Source organism: Nanorana parkeri, unplaced genomic scaffold, assembly GCF_000935625.1.
Source record: "Nanorana parkeri isolate BGI_ZX_2015 unplaced genomic scaffold, ASM93562v1 scaffold971, whole genome shotgun sequence".
NCBI classification, from domain to species: Eukaryota; Metazoa; Chordata; class Amphibia; order Anura; family Dicroglossidae; genus Nanorana; species Nanorana parkeri.
In genome coordinates, this window is record NW_017307239.1 from 50,629 (window position 1) to 74,973 (window position 24,345).

A 24,345-nucleotide genomic window follows, 5' to 3' on the forward strand; every position below is an offset into this window, starting at 1 on the left:
CATGGTCCCTGTGTGTGTTGTAAAGTAGTCCCCACTCCAAGCTCACTCCTGTGATGAAATACAATCTCATGTTTTGTTTACTCATTTATATTACTATTTGTACTCGCTCAATACGTCCGATGTGTGTGCCCTTTGTTTCCTGCCCCTGCTTTCTAATAAATAGTCTCTGCATATGTCGCCCTATGGAAAGTTAAAGATACCGCTGCGCTCTCTGTAGAGTTTTTAGATACAAAAAAGAAGGATAGAGAAAGATGGGTTTTTTTTGGTGGCTCCAGAAAGAACAAGTCCAAAAGATATATATCAGTCTCATAGAAGTATAAAAAATATGAATTTATTGAACAATATATAATAAAAGCATTCAATATGCATGATAGATAAAAATACGAAGCGTATACCTCAGGGAAAAAGATATACCTCCTATCACCCTCTATACACCACAATTGAGATTTTTTTGCCTAAATGATCATAATCCCATACATGTTAGGAAATAGCATCATAATAACATATTAACAAGGCAACTCAAAATGAGACAAATATTGGTGGATGGTATCTCAAGTGGAAGAAACAAAGCTTGTGGGGGTGATATGTTGCTAGCAATGCTGAAAACAAGGCACTGCCTATACGCTCAATGCGTTTCGTGCCAATGGGGCGCTTTTTTCAGGAGCGGGGAGAGGTAGTCCTTTCGGTGTGAGCTCGGCACTGGCATATAGCGGACCAAGGGCATGTGAACCCAGGGTGGAGGAGGATGGAATGATCACAGCTAAAGCGGGCCTGGACACCTCATATTGAATGCTTTTATTATATGTTGTTCAATAAATTCATATTTTTTATACTTTTATGAGACTGATATATATCTTTTGGACTTGTTCTTTCTGGAGCCACCAAAAAAAAAACCCCATCTTTCTCTATCCTTCTCCTTTTTTGTAACAAATTTATTAGGGGTTGGTCTCCAGAAAGCAGGGATCTGTGCATCACCAAACAGTTTTGCTTCTAGAGTTTTTAGGGAGCCGTATTTTGAAAATGACAACATGGAAGTACATTTCATTAGCATATTATCCTTCCAGTGGCCATTTCCATAGATATTTCCTACAAATTAGTAAACTAAACCTGAGATTGTAGTTCAAACCTGGAGCGAGCTTGGAGAGATGGCTACTTTACACACACACAGGGGCCATGGGGAACAAAAGTTGCCACCCTCCAGGAGGAAGGACAGTGATTTCTTTCCACCTTTTTTTTTGTTTTAGCTTAAAATAGGCTTTCAGTTGCAGTCCGGTGCTGCTGCATGCATTTTCTATGTGTTCCAGTGCATTCCAGACCATAGAAAATGAGACGTGCAGTATTTCTCCTTGTCTGGACCAGAACGGACTGCGCTGGTGTGAACAGAGCCCAGAAATACCATAGTGATGCAAAGGGATGCCAGAACTTGCTGTGTAGACTCTCACTGCCTGTATATAAAACCCTCACTTGAGGCTGCCCACCCAAGAGATGGCAACAGCAAGGTCACTGTCATTGCAAGTGTGTTCATGTGTTTGTGGAGCTTGTCATAGATTTTGGCCTTTAAAATGAATATATATATATATGTAAATGTTCATATATTTTTTGGAGGCATTTTAAGTTTATAATAGTTACATCATTTAAAGTGGTTGTAACCCCTCTGCCCTAAACACACACACACACACACCTTCCCTTCAAAATTTTAATAACGATCCTCTATTTCATAATAAAGGATTTTTTATACATGTTGTCACCAGGGACTTTCACTTCTTGGTTTACAGTGTCAACAATCTACAGACTCATGTAGCATGTGATTTGGTCTTCCCTATGAAGCCATGCAGAGTGGAGGAGAAGCAAATCATTCACATCACCTGCAAAATAGAAGAGATTTCTTACATTTTGTAATTTGCTGTCTGCTAGGCGATGGTGTGACCGACCTAAAGAACTGGGCAGAGCATCTGGGTGTACAGCCACTTTTTGTTTTCTGTATGTCCCTTTCCATACTTGACATTGTCTCATTATATCATTCTAGGATAGGGTGGAGGTACAAGTGAAAAAGGAGGCGCAATATTAGCTGTATGGCTTGAACAACGTAAGCAATAGTGATTGGAGCAATTCTTTTTACCATGAATGTATCTGGAAGCAGCTGTGGCAGCCCCAGCTCTACCGAGAGTGTCCCTGCTGGTGACTTATTCAAGGACCTGTGGACAAAGCTAAAGGAATGCCATGACAAGGAGCTTCAAGGTAAAAACAGTAAAGTGATTTTTATTTTTTTTATTTTATTTTTTTTGTTGCTTTTAATGTTGATGGATTTATGAAGTTGTTTTTATGCCTCTCTGCTTTTGTGTGAACATATGGTGTGTTTTTTTGTTGCTGTTTTAGCTTAATTTTGGTTACACTTTGAAAACTAGCATTGTGTGAAGGACAGAGGGATTTCTGACTTGAAATAACATCTCGTTGTTTTATTAAGAAAGCTAATGTTACAAGTAAAGGGGATTTATTGTACCTCGTGCAGCCATGTGCACAGGTCCATTTAATGCAAAATGCTGAAACTAAAACTCAAATATATGGAAAGGACAGGCTGACAGATATGTGTTGGCATGGGTTTCCTTACTAATTTCTGTATCAGCTCCTCCTGGTTCCCTTTTTAAATTCGAATACGAGACAAATGAAAGCAGTTATGTGTTGATTTACAAATACTTAAATCTGTACCCCAGGTATAAAGTATTGTGCATACTTGCATTGGTCCAGGTTGGCCAACTGTCACTATACCATACCTGATTGGCCCACATGGATCCTGTAAAGCACTCTAGTACCCAGGGCTACTAGAGTGCTTTACAGTGATCTTTCAGGTCCTGTGCTTCCCCTCTGCTCTAAAAACATAAGGGGTTGCTTGCTCGTCACATTGGCCAGACTGGGGATGAAGAGAAGACACTACTGTATTCTTTAACTGTAAGCAGTATCATCCACTTGGCTGTGCTGAGTGACTCCGGATTGGAAAGACAGAAATATAAATCCTTTTACTGATGCAACGTTTTTATTTCACCATTTGCCTGGACGAATTATGTTAAATGACATTCAGAAACATTGTCAATGCATTTAACTGTACTGCAATCCATGGAAATGCAAAAACATTTATAAATGGGCCCTATAGATTATTGGCCAATACTGCTCTTTTCCCATCCTTGACAAAGTGCTGCCACGTCTTGCAACAAAGCCGCTAATAAATGTGTTATCTGGGTACATTGTAGCCACCATTATGGACTGTGTGGGGAATCGGAACTACAACACATCAATTAATTGCTACTGCTTGTACTTTTATTTCAGAACTTCTAGTGAAAATCAACAAACTGAAGACACAGAGATGTTTGTAAGTATTATGGTGAAAAATCTTTAATTTAGAAGCAATTTACTATAGCCTGCTAATTAGAACTCTGGCTTAAAATAGAGCTGGTACCTAATTCGTAAGTTAAAGTAAAACTGAACTCTTAAAAATGCATTCAAATACCCACAATATTAACAAAACTGTATCTTATTTGTGTGTTACTCATGCTGACACTGTCCTTCCTTCTGGAGGGTGGCTACTTTTGTTCCCCTTAGTCCCTGTGTGTGTTGTAAAGTATACACCGCTCCAACTTGCTCCTGTGATGGACTACAATCTCAATACAAATTGGTAAAGTAAATGTGGATTGTAGTCCATCACAGGAGCAAGCTTGGAGCGGTGGCTACTTTAAAACACACAAGAACCAAGGGGAACAAAAGTAGCCACCCTCCAGAAGGAAAGACAGCGTCGGCACAAATTCAGAGATGAGTGAGGTCATCTGACTGAGCAGGTCCTTGAAATATTCAGATTTTTTTAAAGCTTTGTATATGTGTGTCAACATTTTAATACATCCCTCAGGTCAGGGGTAGGTTTCTAGGAATATTTTTCTTCTGACGCAAGGTGAGCTGTTTTTCACTTTGCTCTCTTCGGCCTGGTTCACACCTGGGCGTTTTACAGTGCGTTCCTACGCTCTGTAAAACGCTCAACATGTGAAAACCAATGATTGCCTATGGGCATGGTTCCCACCTGGGCGTTTTACAGCACGTAGGAACGCGCTGCAAAACGCCCTACGCCCAATTAAGTGCAGGAGCTTCTTTGGAGGCATATTTGCAGCGCGTATCCATTGGAATACAGCCAGGAAACGCGCGTTTTTTTACCGTCAATCGCGGTAAAACGTGTAGCGACAAATGCGCATATTCGATACGCCCAGGTGTGAACCCAGCCTTCTAGTAAGCACTTGGCTGTCTTCTAGTAAGTGTTAATAGATTGGTATGCAGAGTTAAGGCACATCTGTCTGCATGCCACATACCTCATGAACCTGAGACGTGGATACGTTGCTTAACTGTATGCCATTTGGTTTTGTTAACTCTTGCCAACCTGGCATGTGGGGGGCATGAGCAGGCATATAAAATGCAACAGATTGCAGTAGTATAAACAGAATATTAGTCCCTTACCTGTCCCAAGTCAAAGCACTCTCCTCTGAATATGCATATTTTCGCATATCTCTTAAATATAATGTTAAAAGAGAACTGGCCCAACCTTTTTTGGCCATAGTTCTCTTTTGGGTCACAGGAAGACATACACTAATGTCCTCCTGTGACCCAAAACTCAGCATATACTGGGCTTTTGTCCGCTATACGCTAACAGCACAGAGCTGCGCTGCAGCTGAGACGGATCCCGACAATATTGCCGGGATCCACCTGGCTGCCTGATTGACAGCTGGACCTGCCTCTCTAGATACAGAGCCAGCCGTGCCCCACCCCCTGCCCTGTCTGTTCCTCCAGTGAGCACAGGGGGGGATCAGGAACTGAACGATCAGTGGTATGTGATCATTCAATTCTCGATCAATAAAGCCGGCGCGTCACAGTTTTAGTGTCACACGTCGGCTCCAACTATGAGGATGAATGTGTTTTACTCTCCCCATAATTCTCCTTTAATGTTCTGATAGTCAGCTGCTGATTGGTATAATAAACCTGGGGTGGATAAATTATTATTGAATTCAGGAACCAGTCTGCCCAGTCCAGGAGAATTTTTTTAGGAGCCAACTCCATTGAGAGCAACTGGAGAAAACCACACGTTAGGCGCCAGCTGTCATTTTTAAGGAGCATTGGCTACCAGCTCTGCAATAAACAAACATAGTCTATGGATCCATGTCCTGTAGCCATTCTGCTTATGTTGTGGCGTTTTCTTTGTATATTACGTTTATTTTTCAAAAAATAAAAATGTGCTATGCATTGCTGACATTGATACCAGAGCTAAAATCTTCATTGTAACTGTTCTGCAGATTCTCACAGTACTTGTTAGTGGCTGAAAAGATTTTGTCAGCTCAGTCCTAGTGTCTGTGGGTGATGAATATTGTCAGCGAGCTTCAGTTGTGACTTAATGCATACCACACCAAATGCTTTAATTATTGTTTGCTGGAGTCTCTCGACAAGCACTCCATTGTAGATACAATAGCTGTATATAGGCATTCCTGTTCTCTGTGACCCTCACTGAATACCTGAGGTTTAATATTTCAGAGCTGATAACCAGTGTGACAATGAATGCCTTATGTTTTTCCAAGCTTTCCCATTGAATCGAATGATCTCTGAGGGGCTGGGTCATAAACCATGATTGCCAGTGCAATTTTTAGCCAAGCTGTCAGTCATTTAACATGAAGCCGCCTTCAGAAAGCCTTTTAACATGCCACGTTCAACTTTCCCATGTTTTTTCAGTAAAAATGATTTAAGCGAATCTAAACCCCAAAACAAACCTTTTATCTATTGCAGCTTACCGATCCTTAAATGTGGTAGCTGTATTTGTTTCCTTTTTATTTTAGGTTTTTTTTCTTCACTTGTTGATCTGGCCAGTTACACACTTCCTGACTTAGGGTGGCTCCATTCTATGAAGGAGCATTGGAGCCACCCTTTCACAGCAGAACTGTCACCCCCGTGGAGAGGACAGTGTTAGATTCACTAGTAGATTTAAATAGGGTTGACTAACAAATTCAATCTGAACTCCAGATAACACTTGATAAGGAGTTACAGCAACAGTTTTTTTTTCTCTTTCCTTTTTATATGAATGAATTAAAGCTGACTATTCTAAGCATCCCTGTCGGTGTTAAATGGTTTGTCTTAACCCCCTATCTGCTACATTTGCTGGACAGTTTGGTCTGTAAAAGCAGAACTCCGGGCGATTTTGTTCTTAACCCCTGCACTACAAGTGCTCGTTTTTGGTCTAGGTCAGGGGTAGGCAACCTTAGCTCTCCAGCTGTGCTGAAACTACAAATCCCATAAGGCATTGCAAGCCACAGGCATGACTCTCAGAGGCAAAAGCATGATGGGATTTGTAGTTTCAGCACAGCTCGAGAGCCAAGGTTGCCTAACCCTGATCTACGTGCTAGAAAAGGTTATATTTACTTGAACCTTAGAGACGGCTGGTTGCAAGCCTGTCTCCTCCTCTACTGCAACGATGGCATATCCCTTGGTGTCCTTACGTCCTATACACTGTGAATAGAAGAAGATAACTCGGGGACCTTAGACCGCTGCAGCAGAGGGGGAAGAGGCTTCAGGGTCTGGTCTAAAAGCAAGCTGGCTAAGAGGATCGTGTAACTTTTTTTTTTTCTTTCACCTAGACAAAAACGAGCACTTAAGCCTTGCAGTGCGGGGATAGTTCCACTGTGAGGGTTAAGAAAAAAAAATGGCCAGAGTTCTGCTTTAAAGGAATCTGAAAAATAACACTTACTGCTTGGATCACCAGAGGAAAATAAAGGAAACAAAGCATAAAAAAGAAAACTAATGTATCCAGCACAGCTAAGAATTGGTAGGCTGCAATGTATTCAATGTTTGCTTTGGGGTTTAGATGTAGCCAGTGAGCCCAAAACGTGTACTACAGTATTATATTTCTATATTGTATCTGACAAGATTGATGTGTGTGCAGGGATGCCCAGAGACTAGAAGAATTTTACACTAAAAACCAGCAGCTCAGAGAGCAGCAGAAGGCACTGCATGACACCATCAAGGTTTTGGAAGACCGGTAAGGAGCACGTGGGGGCTGGGGGTAGACGGTAGATACATTTGCAGTTATAGCAACTATTTTAAATTATTTTTTGTCTGTCATTTTCTAGCCCGAGTTTTATGTGAATATGTGCTACACATAAATCATTTTATTATTGAAAGAGAACCTTTGCTGCGATAAAATCCACAAAACCGGTAACGGCCTGACCATTTGTTGCTGTATTCAGCACCCCAGGAGTCTGAAACATGGGACACACTTAAATCTCTGGGGGCTGGCCTGCCCCTCCTGCCTTTTGCAACTTCCTACTGAAGATTAAAGGACTCTGGGCCGAATAACAATTAACCCTTGCAGTGGGGCTACTCCCATACTGCAAGGGTTAACTGCTCATTTTTCTCTAGTGGACTGAATAAAGAAGATTATACTCACCCGAGCCTCGATCCTGCAGCATGGACCGTTCACCTCTCTTCCCCCAAATGCTCCATCATTGGAAGGTCCCTCTGTGTCCTCACGTCTAATACACTGTATTAGACGTGATGACTCACAGGTCATTAGACCGCCAGAACCCGGGAGAGAGCAGCTGCGGGGATCGGTGTAGCAGCCAGGTGGGACTGAGGATAAGGTGAGTATCTTTGTTTTTATTTTAGACCCTAGAACAAAACGAACAGTTAACCCTTGCAGTACGGGGGTAGCCCCACTGCAAGGGTTAATTTTTATTCTGCCTGGAGTTGTTCTTTAAGGCTGACTGTTACTTTGAAGAAGCTTTTTACTTATTGTTTCGAGGAAAAATATTTCACATATCACAAACTTATTTATGTGATAAGATAATGTAAAGAATGTTGTGCCGTGACCCATTGTAAGCAGTTTTCCCATTTTTTACTAATTTGAAGTGACTAGGACAATGAAGGATTGCATGTTATTGGTTACAAGATTTGCCCTATTGTCTTTTGCCTTATGAAATAAGCCTCAGCATGCTTTTCTTGATCCCGGCTTTAAACAAACACAACTTGTAATCTGATGGAGGAGTCATTTAATTATGATAAAGAAGTTACTTTGCTGTCATGGCAGGTCATAATAAAAGAATACGTTTGCTTCTTCTAGGCTCCGAGCTGGGCTCTGTGACCGCTGTGCAGTGACTGAAGAGCACATGAGGAAGAAACAACAAGAATTTGAAAACATTCGTCAACAGAACCTGAAACTCATAACTGAGCTTAGTAAGAATTCACTTTCTGCGTCTTATTTCTCATTTCACGTGTCTTGTACCCTTTTAAAGCGTTTGATACATAAAACAGCTCCAGTCATTTTTTTATAGCGTTGGTAGGAAGTTTGGAAGCAGCTTGTGAAGCTGTAACCTTAATAGTATTATACTATATTAAGAACAAATGCCAGGCTTGATTGCTATTTGTGTCTTCTTGTCCTGGATACCCCATTTCTCCTCGGTTTTTGGGGGTTTTTTTGTCCTTTTTGCACAAGCAACAAGTGAGAGGTGAGAACCCTATTGGAAGCCAACAGAAACCAAAGGATTTAACACTGTCCACTCCAGCCCAAACATTTTTTTTATTATTATTATCTAGGAAAGGGTTGAAACATCAGAGATGTCTCATTGCTTCCTGTGTGGTCCCTGGGACAACATCCTTCACCCACTTGCAAAATGACACTCTTAATAGACAGGCACACATTTGGTATAGCATACTAACCTTAGAGTTGGTGACCTTCGCTATATTCCATATAAGACTGACATTATTGTATTGATGTGTTTGGTACAGTGGAAGAGAAGAACACTCTGCAGGATGAAAACAAAAGACTCTTAAAGCAACTTGAGCACATGCAGAAGGCAGCAGAGTGAGTAGCATCTTTAAACTCCAGTGTTTTGTTTCCTGACTACATGCTGAGACTTTTTTCCGGCAAACTACAATGTACAAAAGTCTAATTACTGTTAAAATAAAGGATAGTTTTTTTGTAACATGGTAAAAAGGTTCCTATACAAAGTGGATTAGGGGCCATACTTTATTTAATCATATGTTCACATGTTATTTAATCTGTCCTTTTTGTATATTTTTTTTGAAGCAGACTTAATTTGAAACCTGAAAGCCAATCTGTGAATTTCCTGAGAGAGTCTCAAGTGTTCCATAAACCTTGGCATATTTTGTGGTCCATACTACATTATTTTCAGGAATTGGCCATTTTAAAGAATAACTAACCCCGAGAATAAAAACTTAGTATAGAGCAGCTTACTGTTTCTTAGCTGTTGTTGCTGCATTCGTTTCTATTTTTCAGGCTAAAAACATTTTTAGACAGTACAGAAATACTTGTTATCCTGACAGAAATGCAATGCAAAAGTGGAAATACATATTAGGAGTGCAGTGCAGATATGCTTTAAAAATGTGCCCTCTTCATTAGAGCATCTCACAGTAAGTGGGATACCTGAGTTGGACTTCGTTGGACATCACCAAGGTGTTGCAGGACCTTCACTCTATTGGCCAGGAAGGGTTTTTCTAGCCAATCGCTATTTTCCTCCAAGATACAGCGCTCCCCTCTTTTTCCAATGTGTGCATACATGCAGGTTTATCAGGTGCAGTCTGAAAAACAAAGATCTGGACAACTTCTTTCCCTGTCAATTTTTTTTCTTCATCTTACATTATGTAAATTTAAAATGAGTGGGAACAATTTGAAAGATTCATAACCGGTTACACGTTCCCATGCAAAGTTTATCAAACTTAGAGATCTTTGTCACACTTTTGTACCTAAATTGCCTGTTCCTAATAATGATGGTATTGTTGGATAAAAATATTTTACATGGCTGGCGTAATTCTTTAAGTTCTTGAAGCTCTTCTGGTTCAAAATGTAGATTTACAATGGATCCCGTGACTTCTAGCCATATCTTTTAATAGCTCTGCTATTTACCTTCCCAAAGCTGAAATATTTTTAATCTCTGAGCATGCCTACACTGTGAGCATCTAGCAACACAAATTAGGCTATATTTATAGTGTCTCCAGTCTTGGTGTATAACCCTATACAAGCCTATGAGGGCTTGCTGCACATGGCTTGAAGTATGCAGCGGGTTGTGGGGTTTCTAGGGATGGTGGGCTAGTGTGTGTTGTTTTTTTTTTGTACTGAAAGCACACTTGTCCTTTTTAATGCACTAATCTTTATAACTACATGATCCCAGAAATTATGATATCAATTATATTTTGGCCGCTCTTCTGAATTTTTTTTTTTTTTATCTTCGTTAATATTCAGCACACTATTGAAGGCACATGACGAAGAAACAGCCACTCATGGAGATGGCGAGGATGGCATTATTCCTGACTCTCCAGTCAGTTCCTTTTCTGGAAATGTAATCAGCAGAATGCGCAGGAGAAAACTGAATAAGCACATTCGTTATACAGAACACACACAAGATGAATTAGAGACTTCAGAATGCACAAACAGTAAGTTACATGACCTCTGCCCAGGTAAATATAGTTCGGATAGTCAAAGTCCAAATAACAAAAATTCTACCAGTATACCGATGTAAGCAGATCTAGCACAAATATGTTTTTTTTTCACCATGCACGCCTTGCATTGTACAAAGATATCCCGCCACGTAAAATGATCGTTGCCACTGTTACAATCCCAAGGGAATGTATAGTGCTTTTTTTATATTTTCATTTGGATCAGGATACAAAAATAAAGCATTTTATCCTTCCCAGATCACTCTCTTTTGTTTATATGTTCTTGGGTGTGCATTCAGCCATAGCAAAGCACTACATTGCTTGGGGCCTAAAAGGTAATTTCAGGATAATATATAAAGTAAAAATAGGGGAAAGTGAATGTGTAGTTTTACGGACATCACTGTTCCAAATTTGGGGGATATTTACATATAAAGTAAACCTAGGGTAACAATACTGCTGAATTGTTGTGTCTGTAAGCACCTGCATTAATCTTAATGTGTAGTTCCACTTTTGCAGTCTAATTTGAGAAAACTCCACTATATGTTTATGTATTACTATTCACACAGCGCATCGAAAAATATTTTGTAACATATTTCTTACCTTTTTTAAATATTACATTGATGAAGGCCTTTGTGCAGATTCCAGTGTACTCTGAGCAGTTTGAAAATTAAACTAGAGGGTCAATCAGAGTCAGACTGAGCTTCTTCTCATTTAAGGGCCGGTTCACACCACAAAGGCTGCCTTCCAGAGCGTTCGGCCTATGGAACGCAAGCCGGTCAGCTCCCTGTTTTCAGGGGCAGGAGGGGGCGTGGCTGCAGTGCCATTGACTTCAATGCACTGCCACGCCCCCTCCCGAACGCTCTGGAATGCAGAGTTTGTGGTGTGAACCGGCCCTAAAAGAGAACTATGGGGGTAACCTTTTTATCCCATAGTTCTCTTTAGAGTCACGGAAGGACATATACTAGTGTCCTCCCAAGACCCAAAACTCAGTATATGGCCGACTATTGCCAGCTATATACTGAGAGCGCTGCAGCCGGGACTGATCCTGACCAATACTGTCGAGATCCACCCAGCAGGCATATTGACAGGGGGCTCTGGCTATCTAGAGGCTGAGCCAGCTGTGCCCGCCCCCTCCCCTGTCCGTTCCTCCAGTCATCGCTGGAGGATCGGAGAGGGGAGGTGGGTGGGAATCCCTGCGACGGCACCCATGATTGCCAAAAAGAATATCAAATTTCATTTGGTCTGACCAAAAAACAGTTTTCCACTTTGCAGCAGACCATTTTAGACGAGCTTTGGCCCAGAGAAGACGGTGGCGTTTCTGGATCGTGTTCAGATATGGCTTCTTCTGTGTATGATGGAGCTTTAGCTTGCATTTTTGGATGGCACGGTGAACTGTGTTTACAGAAAGTGATTTTTGGAAATATTCCCCATGCAGTGATGTCCATAAGAGGATCATGCCTGTTTTTAATGCAGTGCCGTCTGAGTGCCCTAAGATCACGATCATCCAATATTGTCCCTTGCGCACAGAGATTTCTCCAGAAAGTCTTTGCAATTTTACAATGAGGAACATTCTGAAATTGTTTGAAATTTTTAGACCCAGCTTTTCACAGATTGGTGAACCTCTGCCCATCTTTACTTCTAAGGCTGGGTTCACACCTGGGTGTACTGAGGCCCGTTTTTTAGTTCAGTGAAACGCGCGTTCGACGCTCGTTTTTATACCTCCCTGCCGGTATGATTTTTGACATTTTATTTTCTCTTTTTTTCGTTTTTTTTTTTTTTAAACTTTCAAACTTCCCGCCTGTTCCGCCCCTATGCGACGCGGTTGCTCGCATGGGACGGAACCCAGAAGCTGGCAGCGGCCGGAGGACACAGCGGGGATCGTGGACAAGGTAAGACCTACACTGTATTCCCGAGCGTGGCTCGGGGTTACCGCTTTGTTAACCCCGAGCCACACTCGGGAATACCAATGGATATGCGCGGAAATACGCCCCAAAGAAGCTCCTGTACTTGTTTGGGCGTAGGGCGTTTTTCAGCACGTTTCCACGCGCTGAAATACACCCAGGTGGGAACCATGCCCATAGGAAATTATGGGATTTCACTTGCTGAGCGTTTTCAGCGCTTCGATCAGCGCTGAAAAACGCCCAGGTGTGAACCCAACCTAAGACACTCTGACTCAGGCCGTCAGTGAGCATGTTCCTATTTTTGTTTTGCACAAGGTGAATAGCTACTTCTGTTTCTAATTAGCAAGATGCGGATTGCACTGCAGTGCTCTGAGTATATTAACATTACACTGCATTGAATCCCGCACTATTTTCTTGTATATAGTGAATGTGGCAAAAAAAACAGCTGTTAAGGATTTCAATTTCCATGTTGCAGAGAGCTGTTATTACTATATTTGAAACACTGGAAATGGCTATTGGCGTCTTGAAATATTATTCACTTTGATCCACGAATTGTGCTCACTTCAGAAATGATAAATCAGGACAGAGAAGAAGAAACTGATATCACATAAGGATAGGTTTCTGCCTATGTAACCGTTCGCTAGACTTTGTCACAGTATAAGAGCAGTTTTTGCATAGCATGCAAATAGCTACTTGGAAACATTCAAATCGTGGCAAACACTGCACAGATACAAACAGAATCTATAAATAAACCTCTTCAGCTGCCTTTTTCCAAAAAGGGAGTTTGTGGCAGGCGAATTTGAAAGAAAACTGATAACCGAATGACTGATCTTTTCGTGCTTCTCAAAAAGTCCTAGCCATGAGACAGTATTATGTACATCTTCCAACTGCAAATGACTGTCGGTTACTAGGGGGAAATATCTGATCGGAACCCCTCTAATTCATTTACACCAGCACTGCAAGACTAACACTGGTGGGAGCTGCTACTCATACTTGGCACAGTGCTGCTCCGGCATTTCAATGAGTGTTTGGGCTGCTTCTGGTCAATACAGCCGGCAGTAGAATTCTATACTGAAGAAAGCCAAGTGGTGCTTGACATTACTTAAAAAGCACCGTTAAAAGTGATGATTGGCTGGGATTGTGAGTAGGGAAAGGCCCTGGCCACCTGTGTTGGAAAGTGAAAAACCCTTTTTCACAACACGGTGAACTTAAAAATATTATAAAAGGGACCTTCTGTGGCTTTAGCATTCATAATATGGAAAGAAAAAGCTTTGCTCGCTTCTTCACCTGCCTGTTTGCATGAGCCACAACATGAGGCATCAGCTGAACTATTCTAAAGGTAGAATATAAATTAATGTAACTTTGAAAAGGGGCTTCCTGGTGACTCATTCTGGGATATTAAAGTGAAAATCCATAGTTTAACTTTCCTGGCGGTATTCCTGAGTGTGGTTCGGGAATAATTTTCAGTACCAAAAGCGGTAACCCCGAGCCACACTCGGGATTTACGCACAGTGTACTTAACCTGTCCACGAGCCCCGCTGTGCTCCGGCCGATGCCGGCATTCGTCTTCCGGGTTCTGTCCCTTGCGAGCGCTCGTGTCGCAGGGGGGCAGAACCAGCGGGAGATTTAAAAGTAAAAAATTGGGGGGAAAAAGAGATAATCAGACCCCCAGGGAGGTTAAAGAAGAACTTATTGTTTTACAAAAATTAACCCTTGCAGTGGGACTTCCCACACTGCAAGGCTTAACTGCTTGTTTTTCTCTAAGGGCGATGATAAAGAAATACTCACCTGATCTTTGGTCCTGTCTGGCTGCTAGACCGGTTCCCATAGCCTCTTCTCCCCTGGGCTACAGCGGTCTAAAGACTTGTGATGTCATTATCTCAAATGCAGGTCTATTAGACATGAAGATGCCGAGGGACATACCACAGCCGGAGCAGGAGAGAGGTGAGCGGTCACTGCCGCAGGACTGAGGATCGGGTGAGTGTATCTTTGTTTGCCCCTAGAGAAAAACAAGCAGCTGACCCTTGTAGTGTGGTGGTAACCCCACTGCAAGGGATATCTTCAAAAACCTGGAGTTTTTTTTCTACTTCTTTAATCAAGGAAACCAGACACAAGATGACAGCAAACAGAAACCTATTTACAGGCTATACTTGTTTTGTGTTGTGTTTTCTCTGAAGACCGTTTGCGTTCAAATTGCTTTTTATTCATATAAATGGAATATACTGTAGCTTACATGTATGCTTGCTTGAATTACATGTTATGTTGTGTTCAAGGCATCCCAGTATGATATTACATTCCGGCAAGAATTTGTAGTGAAGCACCTGAGATTTTGCCTACGTGAGGTTTAGACACACTATTAATTTGCAATGCAAAACTAGGATGTTTGAATTTGGTGATATACCTATACGGAGGTAATACAAAGCATGCAGACGTCTACTGTAATAGATCATTGCTAAATATTTCTCAGTGACATGCTGCGTCTCCGTTTTTGCAACAAATAAAAGCACTGTTTTATTTTTTTGTAGATTAAAGCGAGGCTAGAACTCCTGTCAGATATTTCGTTCTGTCTGTGTCCCTGTTGCAGAGTTTTTCTAACTTCCTGTTTGTTGAAACTGTTGTCACCAGGACAGAATGGGGGAGTTTATCAAAACTGGAGCAAACAGAATCTGGAGCCAGTGGCGTCACAAGGGGGGTACATCCTGCCCCCGGGTGACACCATTGGAGGGGTGACACCAAAATGACTGACAGTCATTTTGGTGTCACCCTCTGAAAAGTCAGACAATCGGTCATGGACCGAGAGCCCGACAGCTGCAGGAGAGAGAGGAGGGGACCCGGCGGCATACCTTATCCTGCTGGGTGAACGTTCGCTCCTCTCTCTGCCAGCGTCCATCACCAAGATGGCTGCCAGCAGGTATCAAAAAGATGACCACATGTGTGCGATGATATTTCTCCAGGGTGTCGCCCGGTTTGCGCTCCGGGTGACACCCGGCCTCGGGATGCCCCTATCTGGAGCAGTTGCCCATGGCAACCAATCAGCAGCTCTCTTAAAGGTACGAATTGAAAATGAGAGAGCAGCTGATTGGCTGCAGTGCAAATCTGCTCCAGATTTTGTCTGCTCCAGGTTTGATGAATTCCCCCCAAAGTGAGTTAAAATCTTTCTGCCAAAGCCTTGGATAGCAGTCAAAACTAGACGGGTATTGAATTCTTCCACACTCCATCCAAAACTACAAGAAAAAAGTTTTACTTAAACAACTCTTTGAACCTGGAATATGTCTGTAAAGGTTCTCATTTAGACAGGACATGTATAAACAGTGGAGTTCTGCTGTCACGGTCAGCCATCCACTTGTTATCAGGAGCTGATAGACTGAGTATAGAGCCTGGCTGTAACGGGGCCCCAATGATTACACACCTCGGTCCTGCTCTACATTTATTTCGTTATGAATGAAAGCTACTGTTGTAACTTTAATTCATACATTTGTGTCAGTTTAACATTTTAGTTCTTTATTGGTTGACCCTAATTAGGGGGGGGGGGGGGTGATACGTTTTGATTCCACTTAAATAGAAAATGAACAGGAAAAGATATTTGAATGAAATAAATATATACCTACATTTATTTATTTTCAAAGCTGCGTAATTTTTTTTCTACAAAATCTCCACACACTTCAATACACTTTCTCCAAGGCTGCACTCGTTTTTGAAATCCGCCCTTTTTTTTGGTTTTGAAATCATTTCCTCACTGCAGACTTCACCTCTTCATCACTGATGAAGTGCTGGCCCTTCAAGTGTTCTTTTTTAGGTTTAGGAAGAAGGTGGAAATCACTAGGAGCCAGGTCTAAGTTATAGGGTGGATGCAGCCGCACTGAAAGTCCAGGCCTTGAATTGCATCTCTTGTTAAGTGTTTCATTTCTGTTGTCCTCGTGGTTGTCCTTGCAGACTTTATTGCAAAAGGAACAACAAATAAACTCTTACTGCATTAAAAAGAAGGATCAAATGGATTGGAATAAGAAAAACACTTCCAACACGGCTACGCCAGGCCTCACACAAGTGCAGCAACAAGAGATGCAATTCAACGCCTTGACTTTTTAGTGTTGTCGCAAACACCGTATAGCCCAGACCTGGCTCCTAGTGATTTCCACTTGTTCCCAAAAGTAAAGGAAAAATGTATCAGCCCACCCTCGTACATTGTTTTTGTATAACCAATTTAAATACTTTGTAGCAGACCAAAACTAACACTAGCCCTTAAACCTACCTCTGATTGGATTCCTAAAACTTGCACCTCGCTTAAAGGAGAACTATGAGGTGAGTGCTTTTCACTCACCTCATAGTTCTAGCCGACCTGTGACAATGAGAGTGTCACAGGTCGGCTCAGTAGTTCGGGAGGTGAGCGAACACATACCGGCATTGGCTCACCTCTCGATCCTGTCTCGGCCTGGATTCCCCCCTCCCTGCTCCGATCCGCCAGTGCTGACTGGCGGAACGGACGGGGGAGGGGGCGGGTACAGCTGGCTCTGCCTCTAGAAAGGCAGAGCCAGCTGTCAGTCACGCAGCTGGGCGGATCCAGACATAATTGTCGGGATCCGCTCCTGCGTCTTAGTATGCTGCTCGCGGTATACTGCGGCGTCTCAGTATACCGCAAGCTACAGCTCGCGGTATACTGAGCTTAGGGTGACGGGAGGACGCTTGTTTGTGTCCTCCCGTTACCCTAAGGAGAACTATGGGGAAAAGCCTTAACCCCATAGTTCTCCTTTTAACTTGGACATGCTTGCTAACAGTAAACCTTGATACTAATGCCTACCCCTTGCCTAATGCCTAGCACTAAATAAACCCTGGAATGGCATGCTCATGCCAGATTACGGCTCACCAAAAGCCATGATTTGTACTGAGATCTAGGTAAGGATAACCTTTAGCTTGCTTATATTGACAGTGTGGCAAAACTTAAATTTTGCACTGGAAGGCGGAAGGGGTTAGAACCTCTGCCATGTAGTTGCTTTTGTCTCTTGTCTTGGAGCTTATTCCTCACTTTCCTAAACTGTTATGCAACAATACATAGACACAGACTGCAATAACATTCTGACAGAGGTCTCTGAGCCGCAATATGTTCAAAGCTGACTGTAAAAATGTTTTGGTTGAAAATCTAACAGTCTCCCCCCAAGAAAAAGAAATTCTGGATAAATTTTTTTTTAAAAGCAGCCTTTAGTTTATGTAATTTTTCAGCTGTGTTTTTGGCCAGAGTTCTGCTTCAGAGTCTTCACTCTACCTTTGTCTTTTCTGAATGCTTGATCTGCTTGGATACCTTTTTGGTGTTCCTGACTAACAATGGTTCCTTATAGCTGAAAAGCACAGCAGGATTGTGGAAGTGATAAAGCTCTACCATAGCTGCGGGGAGATTACAGATGCCTTGTCTATGCCAATTTTATTCCAGCTCTAAATGTTATCAGTAACTGGAACGCTGCATAAAGATAACAAAATCTTTCTGGGCTCTGTTCTTTTTGTAGGTTCTGCAGCAAGGATATTTGCCTCCACTCAAGTAAATAACAGGAAAGGAGAGACTGTCCTAGTTGCTGATACATGTGCCTTAACATTGTCTCCAGTTCCCAGTAAGTATGCAACAGCATATCAAATCTTACTGCGCCCTGTACAGCAGGTCTTTCTACGTTTCTTTTTATGGTTACCTTTTAAAAAGAATGTAAAAAATTCTTGACAATCTTAACAAAACCTTGGCCTTTCAGACAGTTAAAGTGTATCTTTAGTAGACCTGTGCGATTCGTTTCGTTCCGAATCGAAATTCGGACGAATTTTTGGAAATTCGGACATTTGGATGTATCCGAATTACAGACATAACGAATGCAAACGAATCCGAATTTCCATTTCCGAAATTCGGTAGCGTTAGTACGAACGTTCGTTTCGTTTTCTGTTCTTGCTCGTTTCTTGTTCGTTGGAGCAAAGTGACATTAGAGAAGGAGAAAAATATTTTTTCCCCCTCAAATGTCACTTTTGCTACGAACGAACGAAACGAATAAGAACAGAAAACGAAACGAACGTTCGTACTAACGCTACCGAATTTCGTCCGAATCCGAATTGACTTTCACACCCGAATCCTGAAAAACGAAATAACACAAATCCGAATTTAAAACTAAACTAAACAAATTTTTTGGCAGTGCACATGTCTAATCTTTAGATAAAACTTTTATTGTTTTTTGGATAGTGTAAGGAAGCTTAAGACCTCAAGACAGGTTTTTCTTTTGCTGTCTGTATCTTCACTAGAAAGATGAATCCTTTTTTGTCCTGGTGACCAGAAATTTAATGGAAGATTTAACATTTTACAGCTATCACAGGAAGTGAAAGGAAATCTTCCATCTGTCAACTGTCTTTACTTTAGAGAGGTTTCCTGTTGTGTCTCCGGGGCAGGAAGTGCAATCTCTGCAACTAGACACAGCAAAAAAAAAAAAAAATATGACGGATTTTTTAAGAATTATTGCGATACATAGAGATTGTCCAAAAGCTTTCATTTTAGCCTCCTGTTTCAATACTTTGTGTTGCCCACATAAAACAAGTATGGAAATAAGGGTGTCTGACTTAACGGATATGTATACGTTTTCCAGGTCAGTGATGGAAAATGTATTGAACCCAGTTTGTCATTGTTGGCAGCACAGAGTAGTAAACCTGAACATGTGCTTACTTTTCTTTTCTGCTTTGTGTTTGGGCAGCATTGGGGCTCTGAACCTCTTGGTCACTTCAGGACCAGTTAGCTCAGGGGTAGGCAACCTTGGCTCTCCAGCTGTGCTGAAACTACAAATCCCATCATGCTTCTGCCTCTGGGAGTCATGCCTGTGGCTTGCAATGCCTTGTGGGATTTGTAGTTCCAGCACAGCTGGAGAGCCAAGGTTGCCTACCCCTGAGTTAACTCCCTAGTATCCCGATGCTCCCCCTACCTCCTATGACATAATTTCCGCCTCTGCCGTGGCTCCCGGCAAGGCTTCACAAGAGCTCGTCTGACAGCTCCAAGGCACAGTGCAGGTGCATGCATAGTTATTGCGTTGGAGGTAAGGGAAGGGCATGCTGGGGGCTGGACCTAGGTAACTGAGGTTCACAGCAGCAAGAGCGCACATTTGAGCCAGTCTACTTGTCACATGGATAGGATTTCACAGCTGCATTCCAGGGTGGAAGTACGACTCTGCACTTCCATCGAGTGAAATCTTGTGCAATGCGCAAAGTAGATCAGCTACCAAGTGAGCTACCACCTCTGAGTGCCGCTGACCTCACAGACAAAATGTTGGCGCCCAAGAAACATTAAGAGTTTTGTCCCAAATGCAAGGAGGGATCTTTGGGGGGATTAACTTCCAACATACAAACCTACTACAAATGAAAAAAGCCCTTTACACATCCCCATGACCTGGGGGGGGCACATTTTGACATTTTGGTTCAGATTTAGAGTGCATTCTGTATATTATCAAAAGTCATGGAAAATTCTACAGAAACATCAGATAACATTTCCTAGCTTTGTTTAATTTATTAATCTAACTGATCTTTAATACGGTTGTGTTTTTCATTAAACAGACAAACAAGAAGTTGGCAATTTTACTGCTGAGAAGCCACTCTTCAACTTGGCAGCTGTTGTTGCAGAAACAATTGGCCTGGAGGAATCTGTAAGTGAATGATTATCTCTGCAGCCATCGACTGCTGACATTGCTTAAGGCCGACTTCAGTACGGGTATACTGGGGATATTTTAGAGGGAACCTGCTGTTCTGTATTCATATTGGGGTACTTTTATGCTATATAGAACTTCTGATTTCAAGCACTTTCTCTTAAAGCTAAACACTGGACACGTAATCAAAGGTATGAATGTGCAGCTTATGTGCCAGTGTAACCAAAAAAATGTGATTATTTCTTTTGAAAACATCTCATTTACCGTATTTTTCGCTCCATAAGACGCACTTTTTCCCCCCCAAAAGGAGGGGGAAAAAGTGCCTGCGTCTCATGGAGCGAATCCCGACGCCCGAGACATGCAGTTTCGGGCGCCGGGTGAGTAGTAGGAGCCACTGCTCGTTTAATACGAGTGATCTAATGAGATCACTCGTATTAAAACCGAGCAGCGGCGACGATCGAAATAACCATAGAGCAGACGAAGAATAGACGTTCTTCGCCTGCTCTGTGTCATCACTGAGACCGTGGCGCTGTAATCACAGCGCCACCTGTCTCAGCGGTCACTAACTGCAGTTTCTGTCACAGCTTCTGTCATAGAAGCTGTCACAGAATCTACAGTCTCGAGTGCTCCATAAGGCGCGCCGGACCTCCCTGCGTCCTATGGTCCGGTGCGTCTTATGGACCGCAAAATAGGGTACTCATAATGTACCTACAAAATGAATCCCAGACAGTCTACGAACTTTAATACAGCCCTCCAGCTGACCAGTTTCCTAACCACTCCATCTGACCGGTCTGTGGAACACCCTCCTTTTATGCCAGGACCAGGAGGATCTCTTCTCATTTCTCTATCAGTGTTGAGGCAGTGAGAAGCGATATTCTGCAGTTCAGTTTTACTCCTTTTTTTTTTTTTTACATTGTCTTACCCCCTGAACTGCTCACAGTCCCTGCATGCAAGCTCCACCATCTTTGCCATTACCCTTAATGGCATCTTTCAAAGCTTACAGTGGCATTAAAGGACCAAGGTGAGGGAAATGTTGAAACACTTTTCTGGTAATGATTAAAATGTGATCTAGAATAGGTTTTGGTCTATACATGACATTTTCAGGGAACATACAGTTTAACTTTAAACAAAATCTTAATACATTTTTGATGTAATTGGTGTACAAGTGATGTGGTAAGAGGCAGCATGGGAGATAATCTGAGACTGCAATAGTTGTGTACATTGAGCAGTCACAGGATCTAAAACCACTAAGTCTGAATGTGGGAAATGTAAGTGTATGACTAGCTTCAGTTGTATAAATCCCTATGCTTATTCAGTAACGTTTATGTTGGCGGTGTGTGCACATGTCTGACACTGCTCAGCCCCCTGCTGCCTCACACCACAACCCTCTTGTTGCTTTACATTGTGACCAGCCAGAATGTACACAGAGTACCAGAAATTCTTGAAATAATTAAGAATAATATGGAATAAATTTTAAAAAAATCAAAAGGTGCACCTGCCAAAAGTAAAGGAATGTAAACAAATGTACATAAAATACAATAACAGTGCATTGGTGGTGAATACCAAGAACATTTTAAGTGAGTGGCGCATTTAAAAATCTTTACTGTAAGAAAAGGAGTACTGTGTATATGAAATGTTTCCTAGTTTTAATGCTGACTGTGCATGTGCTTTGTTCAAGCAATCCCAGAGTGTATTAAATACTTCCAGGACCAGTGCAGCTACAGTACATGGTAAAAATGAAGAACTTTCGCTAGGAAACAGTGAGCTAGGGTAAGTTATGTGATATAAATGTTTTTAATCTGTGCGTTGTTGCTTTTTTTTTTTTTTGTATTGTATTGCTACTTCAGTTTCAGTTGTTTTGTGATCACATTTTAATAAGGTACATTACCTTATTAAAATGTGCATTTCTAAACTGAGGATGATCTGTTTGTGGAAGGCATTACTTATTACTGTACTGCTGTAGGTACAGGCTGTCTAGATCAGTGGTTCTCAACCTGTGTAACCTCAGGACCCACATTTGTCCTTGGTCATTAAGTTGTGACCGAAGTTGCACTGCAATGGAACACACTGCATCCGATGCAGGCGATAGAACTGTGGGAGACGCATTTGGGATGTAATTTAAATGAATGGCAATTCACTGCACCTACCACAACAGAACATGCGGTAGGTGCCATTGCGTGGTACAGTGAGTTAATCGCATGGGACTGTGCGATTAACGCACTGTACTAGTATGAATGGGCCCTCAAAAACACTGCACACACAACCACAGACACAATCTGACACACTCACAAACATTCTCACACACACACATATATACATATATACACGCAAGGGAGCTGTAAACAATCCACATATTGATGGAGCTCCCTCGCGACCATAGCCTCATCCCACCCCAAGCTGACCAACACCTGGCAGCATATTTTGAATGGCTGCTTGGCACAAGAACTGACAGTGCTGCGCTAGGGGGAGGCTGAGGAGCCTCCCACCTAGAAAAGTGGAAGGCATGTGGCGACCCACTGAAGACTGGGTCGCGACCCACTTTTGGGTCACGACCCACCAATTGAGAACCAAGGGTCTAGATTCCAATCAACTTAATGGATAAACGGTATATAGAGAAATATGTTATATGTAGAAAGTTACAAAAAGGTTCTTGGTTTTTTTTTTCTTTTGCAATTATTTGGGATGTATAGATACATATGCAAATGACAAATTGCATATAAAATATGTTTCTCTAATGTTTTGTGATTAATATTTTAGGTTCACAGAGAATTTACAAGGCAATCCGCATGAAATTGAGTGGGACCCCAATCGAGTGTCACCAGTGTTTGGTATGCCCTCTTCAAAACTGGAGAATAATTCCACACTGGACACTAGTGTGTCTCTTCTGCCTGCTGGAATAAACTTAAACCCTCAGCTTCCTAACAGAAGCCCTCTCCATATACTTTCAAAGCGTGAAGATGCCTCTCTGGTGACTGCCATCAGTCTGTGCCAACAACCAGACTCTGTAATTAGTCAGTGCTCAGGCAACAAACAGATGTCTTTGAAGCGAAACCCCATTGATTCGGTTATCAGTGGGGTCGGCACAAATGGTGCTTTTGTTACCAAAAATCACCTTGAAACTGATGATTACAGACAGACGATAGGAAGGTGTGGGAAGCGGAAAAAATTAGACAATATTAAGGAAACCAATTGTGAAATGTTATCTCTTAACAAGGAAAACAATTTTCCCCTGAAAAGTTCCACGAACACCAGAGAGAACTGCCTAGACAAGCCTTTGGATCTTTCGGATCGTTTCTCAGGATTGCATCCTCAGGAGAGTAGCCGTGAAAACCCCAGAAATAAACTAAAACAAGCTACCATCCAGGAGACACTGAAGACCACAACTAACAGTACTTCATCGCTGCACATGGATAACAAAAAGGCTTTTAGAGGAGAGTCTGGGGCTTCTCATAAGTGTGACGATAATGAAGGAGCCCAAGGTGGCAGTTGTCTGTTTGATGACATGGAGGTAATTCAATTATACTTCTCACATACATACATATATTAGCCTTTATGAACTGTTGTAAGCAAAAAAAATGTATTGGCATTTATAGGTAAATATTGTGACATTACAGGAGTTATTTAAAGCAGAACTTCGGGGACAGTTCTTAATAACTCTTGCAGTGGGGCTACCCCTACACTGCGAGGATTAAGTGCTCATTTTGGTGTAGAGAGAAAAATAACAAAGTTATACTCACCTGATCCTCTGAGCCGGCTTGTTGTGACAGTGCTCCCTCCTGCCTGGCGATGGTATGTTCCTCACAGACCTTGGACCACTGCAGCGGAGGGGGAGAGAAGCTGCAGGGACCATTCTAACAGCAAGCTGGCTCTGAGGATCAGGTGAGTATAACTTTATTTTCCTCCCTAGACCAAAACGAGCACTTAAGCCTTGCAGTGCAGGGGTAGCCTCACTGCAAGCGTTAATAAAACATTTCCCTGGAGTTCTTCTCTACAATGCAGGTGGTATAGTGAGGATACGCACATCTGATTTTTCTGGCCAGAATTGCCATAAAGACTACTGTCTGCTACTCTACTCTCTGAACCTGTCTGTAGCGGAGAGAGTGTTCATCCAAGTGTCTAGTAGCAGAGAGAGTGTTCATCCAAGTGTCTAGTAGCAGAGAGAGTGTTCATCCAAGTGTCTAGTAGCAGAGAGAGTGTTCATCCAAGTGTCTAGTAGCAGAGAGAGTGTTCATCCAAGTGTCTAGTAGCAGAGAGAGTGTTCATCCAAGTGTCTAGTAGCAGAGAGAGTGTTCATCCAAGTGTCTAGTAGCAGAGAGAGTGTTCATCCAAGTGTC

At 42.1% G+C, this 24,345-nt stretch overlaps 1 protein-coding gene across 1 annotated transcript in view; it reads left to right on the forward strand.

The window, feature by feature from the left end:
• RBBP8 (RB binding protein 8, endonuclease) overlaps positions 1-24,345 on the forward strand; it is a 51,967-nt gene that overhangs the window by 13,339 nt on the left and 14,283 nt on the right. Inside the window, exons 2-11 of the mRNA XM_018566743.1 lie at positions 2,027-2,238; positions 3,322-3,364; positions 6,956-7,051; positions 8,132-8,244; positions 8,797-8,872; positions 10,271-10,461; positions 17,861-17,962; positions 19,923-20,011; positions 21,690-21,781; positions 22,769-23,519. Coding sequence (XP_018422245.1) covers positions 2,121-2,238; positions 3,322-3,364; positions 6,956-7,051; positions 8,132-8,244; positions 8,797-8,872; positions 10,271-10,461; positions 17,861-17,962; positions 19,923-20,011; positions 21,690-21,781; positions 22,769-23,519 — 1,671 coding nt within the window. The 5' untranslated portion in view covers positions 2,027-2,120. The remainder of the gene's footprint in view (positions 1-2,026; positions 2,239-3,321; positions 3,365-6,955; positions 7,052-8,131; positions 8,245-8,796; positions 8,873-10,270; positions 10,462-17,860; positions 17,963-19,922; positions 20,012-21,689; positions 21,782-22,768; positions 23,520-24,345) is intronic.